The sequence below is a fragment of the Chinchilla lanigera genome, unplaced genomic scaffold (genome assembly GCF_000276665.1).
Source record: "Chinchilla lanigera isolate Chin_1 unplaced genomic scaffold, ChiLan1.0 scaffold00096, whole genome shotgun sequence".
In the NCBI taxonomy this organism is placed as follows: domain Eukaryota; kingdom Metazoa; phylum Chordata; class Mammalia; order Rodentia; family Chinchillidae; genus Chinchilla; species Chinchilla lanigera.
In genome coordinates, this window is record NW_004955497.1 from 348,201 (window position 1) to 359,321 (window position 11,121).

Consider the following 11,121-nt stretch of genomic DNA (forward strand, 5'->3'; position numbering starts at 1 on the left):
ATGATGTTAGCTGTTGGACTGTCATAGATGGCTTTGATCAGGTTAAGGTAGAGGCCATCTATTCCTATTTTCTGTAGAGTTTTTATCATAAATGCGTGTTGGACCTTGCTGACGACCTTATTTAATCCCAACTACTCCACAAGGACCCACCTCTAAACACTGTAAGTATATTAGGTTTCCATTTTAGTACCTTAGAATGGGTATTAAATTGCAACATGTGAACTTTTGGGAGATCCAGTCAAACCGTGTCCAAACCATAGCATTTGTACACTGGTCTCCAAAATTTGTGTCCTTTTTACAATGCAAAATAAAATCATTTAATCTCCAATAGTCCCAAAGTCGTCTTACATTGTTCCACCAGTAACTCAAAATTCTCTAGTCTCCTTTGAGAATCTGAGCTAGTGGGAGAGCAAGCCTGTGGCATGCATGTTGTTTTTCTTTTAAGACAAAAGATGTTCATGTATGAATTGTTCTAACTAAAGCTTCAGTATTCAGGTTTAATTGTAGTATTGGCACTTCGTGATAAATAAGTGGGTTTTGAGGTGCAAATTCAAAACAAGTTATCTCCTTCCAAGATACAGTGGTGGGACAGGCACACTGTAATGATTCCCATTCCAAAAGGGAGGAATAGGCAGGTAGAAAGAAATAATTGACCCAAAGCAAGATTGGGATACTGTAAACATTCCCACTCCAGATGTTTGCACAAGCTGTACCTAGAATGCTTGAACTACTGCAGCCAATGAGCACTTTGCTTAATATCAAGGAGTAGATTTGCAGAGCAGCCTTGGGCATGGACAGGAGGCCCAGAATACCCCAGGGTTCCATGTAACAATTTGGCCCTTGTAGGTCCCTGGGCATTTCATAGGAAGAACAGCCTTGAAAATTTCTGAGATTGCTCTCAAGGCCTTTTCTCCATTGTCCTGGTGTAAAGCTCCCTTTTATGTGAGCTAACATCCTCAGCAAGCTGTTCCTTAGTCACACACCGTACATGTTTCTTCTTTGCTCCATCTTGGGTCAGCCTGGAGATTTTTGAACTCTTTCTGCTGTACTTCCTTTTGCTCCTGAGTCTGAAATCTGAATAAAAGCAGCAAGTAATATCCATGCCATAACCTGAATGCTTTATTGTTTTGAAATTTCTTTCCCCAAATAAATTAGTGCATCATTCTTAAATTCAGCTTTAAAATCTTAGAGCAGGGGCGCAGTGTAGCCAAATTCTTTACCACAGTGCAACAAGGATAACCCTTTTCCCAATTTCCAATAGAATTCTCATTTCTGAGACTAGTTCCCTAACTTCCAGGTCTCCTCACCCCTCACCAGAATCACCCATATTGCTTTGTTTAGACTTTTCCTAGCCTGCTCCTCCAAACTTTTTCTACCTCTGTCTGTTATCCAACTCCACAGACCTTCCACATTTTCAGGTGTTCTTTATTGCAGTAGCCACACTTATTCCAATGCTCTGGAATAGTCTCTTTTCTCATGCCAGTAATATAGTACTACAGACTGGTTAGGTTATGAAGGAAAGACGTTTATTTTGGCTCATGATTCAGGAGGTCCCAGGTCAAGGAGCTGCACTGGGAGATGGGCTCCTTGCTGACAGTCCCATCACGGTGCACAGCATCAGTTTCCAAGAGATAGAGAGCACATGCATGTCTCTTCCGGGCTGTTGCCTGATAAAGCCAGTGGAATCCATTCACTCTGCCAACCTTATCTAATGCTCATCATCCCTCTGAAAGTCCCCACCTTTAGACACCATAGTTGAATTAAGTTTCCACCCTCTTAATACCTCTCAGTGGGTTTTAAATGTCAACATATGGAACTTTGAGAGACCCACTCAAACTGTATCTAAATCCTAGCACCACTCATAAACTCCTGTCCCAGGTGTCTAGGTTTTAATCCCCTTTGTAGCTTTTCACACTGCCTGTCATTTTTCACCATCTTTTTCACCTGTGTTCTAAATTACGTGAAGCAGAAAGTAAATCCTTTCATCAATCCTGAAGGAATCCTTCAGACAAGTTAGAACACATATGTTCAGTAATTTGCAGTAAGGTCTGTCGGGTTTCCTCTAAAGAAGGGAACTGAGAACTAGACTGCCACTGCTCAAGACCCAAGGCCACTGTCATTCTGGGGAGGGGACCAGGCAAGGGCAAGTTGCAAAGCAGCAGATTTTTTGTGCCAGTTAGAAGCTAGCTGCTGCTTGACTGGACTTGCTTGGTTGCTGTCAACTTTTGACTGCTTTCCACAGCTCTGGTCAAGTTGGTTCAGATACTATTTCATGTGCTCAGTATTTCTGTGTTGTGACAGGAGCTAGCAGCTTCTTCCTTTCCTGTGTAGTTGGCATCACTCCTCTTCTGGGTGTTTTAGTGTTCACTCTGAAGACCAGTTAGTGAGAGAATGAGTAGAATCTATTTAAAAATAAAATTTTAGAAAGTTAAAAATTAGTTTTAAGGTAATCTAAATGTAATAACAAGAAAATACAGGAATTAAGAAAGTTTCCATTTGCATCATAATATTCAGAAAAGAAAAATTTCAATTTTCCCCATTTGAGATGGATTTAAATTTTTTAACCTTAATAATTGGTATTCATAGAACTAATCAAGCATTTATCCTTGGTTTTTCTTGTACTATAGGAACTATAGAAATGATATTTTCAGACTATACCAAATAGCCCTAAAGAGAAATACATTTTATTCAGGAATATAATAATTTCACAAACTCTACACTATGATTGGTTAAATGAAGAATTATCAAGTTACTTTTTTTTTTTTTTTGTACCAGGAATCAAACTCAGGACCTTGCACTTGCCAGGCAGGTGCTCTGCCACTGAGCTGTATCCTTGGCCCTCAATCTACTTTTAAAATCATTAAAAGCTGATAAAAAACTAAACATTCTTTTTTTTTGTTTTAAAGACAGGGTCTCACAGTGTAGTTCAGGCTGGCCTTGAACTCACTATGTAGCACAGGTTGGTCTCAAACTCACAGGGATTCATCCTCCTGCCTCAGTTTCCTGAGTTCAGGGATTACAAATATGGGCCACCACTCCTGGCTGACCATTCTGGTAATATCAAACTACCACTACACTAATGAGTTGGTGCTCACAAGAGAAAAAAAATATAACTTCTGTGGGAGATGTCACACTCACTGTCCCAATGGACAGATATATCTCAGCATATTAGTAGTCAATCTGTAAATATCCTCTTCTGATGTGTTGCAACCTGAGCGTATGGAAGTCCTACGATACAGTTGAGCCAAAAGACTTAACTTAAATCTGTCAAATCTTTAGATACAACATTCAGCTTTGGGAAAATTCAGCAGATAGACCCTGCTCGATGGAGGAATAAACTAAATAATAGTATGAGGTTATAACCACCTAAATCCAGAAAGTTAAGCATTCGGTGGAAACAGGTGGCCATCTTCAATAAGGTCTTGACAAAGTCATTTAAAAAAGAATATTCTGTTAAATTATGAAAAAGTTATAGAGATAACATTGAGAAACAGTGTATGATCATGGCTTGCATATTGATTTGGATCAGTGAAGAAAGCTAAATATGTTTTAGAAGTCCTAGTAGAATTTACAGAACCAGGAAAGGTAAGAATTGATAGAAAATACAGGTTACCAGCCAAGCATGATGGTGCACGCCTGTAATTCCTGTAATCCTTGAGAGGCTGAGGGAGAGGATTGCTGTGAGTTCAGGGCCACCCTGAATTATATAGCAAGACCCTGACTGAACCCCCCACAAAAAATAAAACACAGTATATGACATTGTATGTATAGTATGTTCTAGTTTTGATTTAAAAGTCTGGCAGGTAAATGTGTATAGAAAAAATCTAGGAAAATATATGCTAACAGAATGATTTGATTATACACGCAAATTTTATACTGTTTCTGCAATAAAATACATAGCACATAATTTATAGACATACCTAATTCTAGTTTAAGTTTTAAGTTTCTATAAAACTACATGGTTCTGTTTCTTCATTTCTTAGGTAGAGAACCTGGATTTTTTACTGCTATTAAAGACAATTGAGGAATTCTATAGAAGTGAAGATGGGGAAAATTTGGAAATTGTCTGTCCAGTTCAAGATCAAGCCTGTGTAGCTAAATTTGAAGATGGAATTTGGTACCGTGCAAAAGTCATTGGTAGGAAAGTGCACACTGCTTCCACAGAGAAAAATGATATTTCAAAAAGTTTTGTTTCAGTGGATACGAATTAAATCTTGAAGTGGTGTCATTACCATCTGTTCTGTCACCTGTCTTTAGAAAGCTAGTTATAATGTTGGTAGATGAATCTCCTGAGATTTTGACTTGACTAGGACTTAACTGTTGGGCAACGGGCTAGAAAACTAATAGTACAAAGCAGCAAAAGGTAAGTATTGAAAACTAGTGACGTCTGTCTTTATAATATCTGTAGCTTGCTATTTTTTCAAGGTACAAATTGATTATGCAATCTTTTATGTCCTCTCAGCTTCCTTTCTTAATACATTTCTCTTTTGGGGAATTATTTAACATTAGTTTTTTTTTTTAGTATTTCTCTACCCTTTGTGTGTTCTCAAAACAAGTGATTAAATTCAGCTTATAAAATAATTTTTAAAAAGATATGATTGGAAATAGAAGATGTATTAAAAGGTATTAGTAACAAAAAGTTTATGGTACTGCTCTGAGCTTAGCTAAAGAGAACAATTACATACCAAGCCTTTGTGGTTTCAGAAATCAGATATACGGTAGCCTGCTGTGTTAAATTTTGGTGTGGGTTGTCCCTCCAAAACTCATAGAGGGATTTGATCCCCAGCATGGCAGTACTGGGAGGTGGGAACAGGTGGAAGGTGGGAAATAGGAGCAGAGCCTTTGTGAACAGAATAATGCGTCTCGGGAGAGGGAGTCCTGGTCTTTGCAGGCAGGGATTAGCTACTCAGAGAGCATGTTGTTAGGAACCAGCATGGGTGTGAACCCTGTCTTTCTGTTTTTCCAAGATGGATCCTTTTTGTTGCATTCTTTAGAGGAAACAAACATGTACTCAGACATATGAAAGAGCAAGAAAGGGTCAAACTCCCCTATATCGAGCCCTTGTAGAAGGACACCTAATCTTGCTGCTCTAGGACAGAGCCCTTGTGATTCAGTGACCTCCCCAAGGCTACCCAAGGTGAAGCATTCTGTGGAAACAGAGATGGCTGTCTTCGACAATGTCTTGACAAAGTCATTTTAAAAAGAGTATTCTGTTAAATTATGAGTTATGGAGATAACATTGAGAAGCAGTATATGATCATGGCTTGCATACTGATTTGGATCAGTGAAGAAAGCTAAACATGTTTTAGAAGTCCTAGTAGAATTTACAGAACCAGAATTCATAATCATATTGCACTTTAGTCTTTCTCAACACGCTTACATACAGTGCTATGAAATTGTTGCTCTCGTTTTCACATTTAAGATTAATACAGTATATGTCATGTCAATATCGGAATGAGTCAAGAATTCTCTGCTTCTTGGCAGAAGTAGAAGTAGCACTGAGGTCAGGATGACATGTCGCACAATTTAAAATATCCTATATTCATGGATATTTTTATTCTTTCAGCTGGTTTTTTTGGTATTTGCCTGTGTTATTTCTTCTCATAATGGTAATACTTAAATTGATGCTTCAGTCTTAGGTATTACCTGTTTGGTCATTATTCTGTGAGATAATTATGGGCTGTAGGTCTCTTTATAGCCCTTTGTCCTCTTTCTCTCCCCATAGTATCACAATTTTTAGTTAAATCCATATCCTCTGTAAATATTTTCACTGCTGAACCATAAAGTATATTTTGTTTAATTCTGAATATTTGTCAGTTTTTCACTTGTGTTACTTTCTTTTAGTTTTAGCTACATTTCCTTAATACTTGAAAGCAATTTTATACCTGGCTAGACCTTTCAAATATTCTTAATTTTTTTAAACCACAAAACATTCTTCTGTTTTCTCCAAGGGTAGTGCTTAGCCTCCTGGCTTATTACATAGTTGTTATTCTGGGAATTTATTTCACTTGGCAATATACTTTATTGTTCTCATGTATTGGATCTTTTGCTTTCTGTATCTTGTTTCCCTTTTCAATTTACACCTTTACTTAGGGAATCCATTGTCATAGTTTCCTCAAAGAATACATTAAGTTTAAGACCTTCCCAGTCCACTCTGTACTCATATGTGATGGATAATTTGGATAAGAAAAGTGCATAATATTCTTTAAATTCCATCCCATATCCACCGTTTGTTTTCAGCTACATCACCATAAAGAGTCTTAAGGAAGGGTAAGAATCTAGTGGTGCTGATATAGTTGAGGATATCTTTCTAGCCTGAAGATTCCAGGGGATAGGAAGTAGGGAGAAGTTTGTCTACATTCTGGTCTTGCATTTTTAACATGTGCCTCCTCACTTATCACCAATATCCACTACCATAGGGTCAGAATTGTGTAAAGTGTCATCTTGAGTATCACTGCTATGCCAGCTACTTACATTTCTGGGTTTTGTTTTGTTTTGTTTTGTTTTTTTATATCAGGAATTGAACTCAGGACCTTGTGCTTGCCAGGCAGGCACTTGTGCCACTGAGCTATATCTCCAGCCCAGCTACTTAAGTTTCTGCCAAGGAGCAGAGACCACAGAACTCTTTCTTCTCCTGAAATGATGTATACCTTATTAGTCTTCAAACTTGAAAATAATAGCAACACATTTGATAGCACTTAACACATTTGTGTCCCTAAAAAGGCTATAGTTAACGATGTATTTTGAGTGATTTCAGAAAGGTCAGTGTGTGTGATAGGTCATTTAAACTTGCATGTTTGAACCTACCAAATATTTCTAAAGCCAGGCATGATGGCACATGCCACTTGGGAGGCTAAGGCAGGAAGATTTCAAGTTTGAGTCCTGCCTAAGGAACTTAGCAAGATGCTGTCTCAGAGTTTTAAAAAAGGAACCCAGGAGTGGTGGCACACACCTGTAATCCCAGCACTCCTGAGGCTGAAGCAAGAGAATCATTACAAGTTCCAGTCCAGCCTGGGCTACAAAGTGAGCTTAAGGCCAGCCTGAACTACATAGTGAAACCCTGTTTCAAAAGAGTTTTAAAAAAGGGATGGGGATGTAGTTCACTGTGAAGACCCTGGTTCAATCCCCAGTACCATGGGAAGTTGGGTTTTTTTTTTTAAAACAGAAGAGAGTGGACCAACATAGTGATCTGTAAGTTTGTGATTTCAAGTTGCTTAATTTTCGAAGGATTGCCTGGACATCGGGAAGTTGAAGTTAAATATGTGGATTTTGGCAATACTGCAAAAATAACACTTAAAGAGATGCGTAAAATAAAGGATGAATTTCTGAATCCCCCAGAGAAGGTAATCTACTGGTTATAAACTCTAGAGTTGGACTATTAGCACAAACGTGAAAGTATTTTAGAAGTTACTTTTACCATGGAAATGTTGTGATAGCCACCATTTTTGTCTTTAGTTTCTGATGCAAGAGCTATAGATAAGTGTTGCTATAGTTACTACTTGAGAAATAATATGTGGCACTGGAGGAGCAGCTCAGTGGTAGAGCACTTGCCTAGCATACATGAGTCTGAAGCTCTGCAAAAATAATAATGTTTATTTTGGTATATAAGTACTAATTGTAAATTGTGTGTGTGTGTGTGTGTGTGTGTATATATATATATATTTATATTTATATTTGTGTCTTTTGTGCTTACTGGCCTGCAGCTTTTACCATATCATTTTGAGAAATGTAATGTAAGAGTTTCACATCCATGACATTTTGAATGAAAAAGCTCATCTCAGAAACATTTTTACTGTGTTTAAGTTACATGTAATATCTGAGAGAAGTCTCAGACTACATTAAAACATGTAACTTTGTTGATCTCTGAGGAGTAGGATCCTTAAGTAGATGAAGGAGGCTTATTTCTAATGTGTAGTCTCATGTTACTTAAGTTGTTATTAGCCATATTTTTCATTTTCAGAAGTAACATTTTGAAAAACTTCAACATTTAGATAAGCAAAATGGGAACCACTCATAAATATTGATTAGTAATGTGGGGAATATTTGCTGCTGAAATGCATCTTCTGTGGTTTTTAACAGTTATAGAATCAGATTATACATATTTCTGTAAACCTGCTTTTCTCACTTAATATGTAACTACCTATCTTTTCAAGTGAATGCTTATTCAATATATTAAAATGCAGTGGTTGATTCAACCAAATAGTTTGTTGAAACTGTATTTACAAACTGCTTTTATAGACACCTTCATACATTTATTTATTTCTAAATTCAGACACAAAGATTAGATTTTCTTTTTTTGGATTTTTGAAGTGCTGGGGCTTGAACTCAGGGCTTTAAACATGTTTAGCAAAGATTACATAAAGATTAATTGTAGAATTTTGTTTGATACAGGCAATTAAATGTAAACTGGCATATATCGAGCCATGTGAAAGAACTATGCAATGGTCCAAAAAAGCAAAAGAAAAATTTGAAGAAAAGACTCAAGATAAATTTATCACATGTTCAGTTCTTAGTAAGCAATTTCCATTTTTATTTATTACACAATTGTACGTAATTTTAAATAAGATTAGCATATGTAATGTTTGCCTTATCTTAGAATATATTTAGTGTATCCTGAGGAGTAGTGGTACTAGTAAGAGTCAGCATCTATTGAGAATTGGGTAAATGGGATTCTATCTTTTACAAGCTTTAAGGTCTCAAGTCACAACATCTGGCAAATTTACCTTTAAAGACCAAGTCATGCTTATGGACATGGTGGTGCACAGCACAACAGCTACTCGGGAGGCTCAGGCAGGAGAACGAGTCAGGGCCAGCCCGAGCAGCATCGCAAGACTCTGTCTCAGAGAATGAAAGCCAAAGTCAAGTCAGCCCTACAGCCAGGAACTAGCTTCATTTATTTGTCTTTTGCGAGGGCTCTATCTCTATTTTTGGCACAGTGAAAACTAAGTTTTAATTTCCAAGCAAGTAAGGGGAGATGGAACGTGACTGGTAAATAGCTTGGAGTTTTTGTTTGTTTTTTCTTTCATTTGGCTGAAGTGAATCCAATTGTAGATTCTGAACATATTTTGAAAGAAGTTACCTCTTTTTGGCACAATCAGGGTATAAAACACAGGCACTAGACCCCACTGCAGGATCTGAAAATCAAGTTTAATGGCAATCCAGTCTGAATTGACTGTGTATAGGTTTTATCTCCTTTGTAACAAATCTTAATACTTTTTACTTTGAGATAGTAATATTTTGGGGCTGTGCCCCGTAGTCCACTGAAAATATTACAGAATGTACAGCATATGTACTATGTAGCTTTTATCCATTCTAAAACACATCTTGCCCCAAAGGTTTTGGATAGGGAGATTTGGAATCTTGCTTTTGTTTTAAATTACGTACTTTGATCTGTTTTAAAACTATGACAAGCTTCTTGGCATTTTGGCTAAGATCAAGTGTAAAACTACATCAAACACAGGCTTTGTTGAGTTCAGTGTGTCCTAGTACATGATCACAGCAGCATGTTTACTTAGGGTGGATGCCTAGCACTTTGAAGGGTAGCCTTACTATACCATTTTACACTTTTCTCACACTGTATTAAATGAACTGAAACATCATAAGATGATTACTCTTTTTACAGTGAGGGAACTGAAGTTTGAGATGAAGTGCTAAAAGTTGCATAATTTAGAAATGATGAGGTATCTAAAAATGTATTCACTTTATTTAATACAAGAAGCTGTTCAGAAGAAATAATTGAGGAACGTGAATATAAAAAACACATGCAATCTATAGAATTTTTAGTCTTGTTTCTCTGAAACAAATGATAAATTGAAGGCCTCTTAGTCCTTGAGCAGCAGCCACTGATTTTGAGCTCATTTAAATAACTACTCTACTTCCTGACTTCTTTTTGGCATTGTGTTCCATTTGTTTTTAGCTCCCTGCTTGAGTGTCCTCTGACAGATAACACATCAAGACATGATTCCCTGAGTTTCTTGATTCCTCTTCTTTATTTCTCACTTAATTATTTGTTATACTAGCAGCATTCAACATTAGTACCGTAATTATTAGCCTGGATCATTTGATTTAAGGGGAACCAGAAGGTCCTCTGACCCAAAGTGTCTTTCCTCATCCCCCTACACAGTGATAGATGTTTGTAATAAAGTGATGAAATAAGAGTAGAGCCTTACGTTAATATATATTGTCACCTTACAAACCAAAGGCTATTTAAATTTAAAATAGGAAAAAAGCAAGGAAATGGTGAAGGTACAGAACACAGAAAGTTGGCCCTATCAGAAAAAAGAACTTCACACATGAGAATTATGAAGCCAGAGGACTAAAGGGGATGCAGGAGATGGAAAATAGGAAGGTGGAAATCGGTTTCAGCTCAATATTGCTTAACTTTTTGTTTCAGAGTAGTTGATCTGGTACATTAAAAGTAACTAAGAATCACTTTTGAACTCTTGAAGAAAGCTTTCTAGATGATGTACGATGTTAGTGCTGGCAATGGTTATCATTTTATTTAGGAACTATCATTCTGTTAGCTGCCAGCTACTTTTGTATACAAGGTGTTAGGTGTATACTGATCTCAGTGCATAGAGATGTATTTCCTAAGAAATTCCTGCACTCATTTGTTTAAATACTTGAGCAAGTTTCCTGTGATGAGTACCATAAATAAGTAAATAGGAACAGGAGATATAAATTCTACTCTCAGCTCCCAGTGTGGTTTAAGAAATAGATCTGAGTGACAAGGACACATTTTAGGTTTTTTGGTTTTTTAAAAAAATGAATGAAAACGTTAACAAACACACAGACATAAAATAAAAAGGCAATACAGAGTTGCAGACAAGGTGATAGGAAATTAACAATGGTTGTAGTATTACATATTGTTATTTTCAAATTGGTTACTCAGATAAATAAATACAGGCATGTAAGATTGATCAAACAATTAAACATTAACTGTTCCTTTCAATAAAGCAATAGGAATTAGTAGTACAGTTAGCTGTCTTGTGTATACATATATACATATTTTCCCTTCTTTCTTTTTTTCTTTTTTATTTATTTTAAAGATAAAAGGAGGGAAACATTAACAGACATACAACATTTTACAACATATCACAAGCACAATACAGACAATACAGA

The 11,121-nt window shown here is 36.7% G+C and overlaps 1 protein-coding gene across 5 annotated transcripts in view; it reads left to right on the forward strand.

The window, feature by feature from the left end:
- Window positions 1-11,121, forward strand: part of Rnf17 (ring finger protein 17) — a 147,441-nt gene that overhangs the window by 65,642 nt on the left and 70,678 nt on the right. For all 5 annotated transcript variants that reach the window (XM_013505511.1, XM_013505510.1, XM_013505513.1 and 2 more), the window contains 3 exons: window positions 3,984-4,137; window positions 7,228-7,343; window positions 8,392-8,512. In XM_013505511.1, the coding sequence (XP_013360965.1) occupies window positions 3,984-4,137; window positions 7,228-7,343; window positions 8,392-8,512 (391 nt within the window). The remainder of the gene's footprint in view (window positions 1-3,983; window positions 4,138-7,227; window positions 7,344-8,391; window positions 8,513-11,121) is intronic.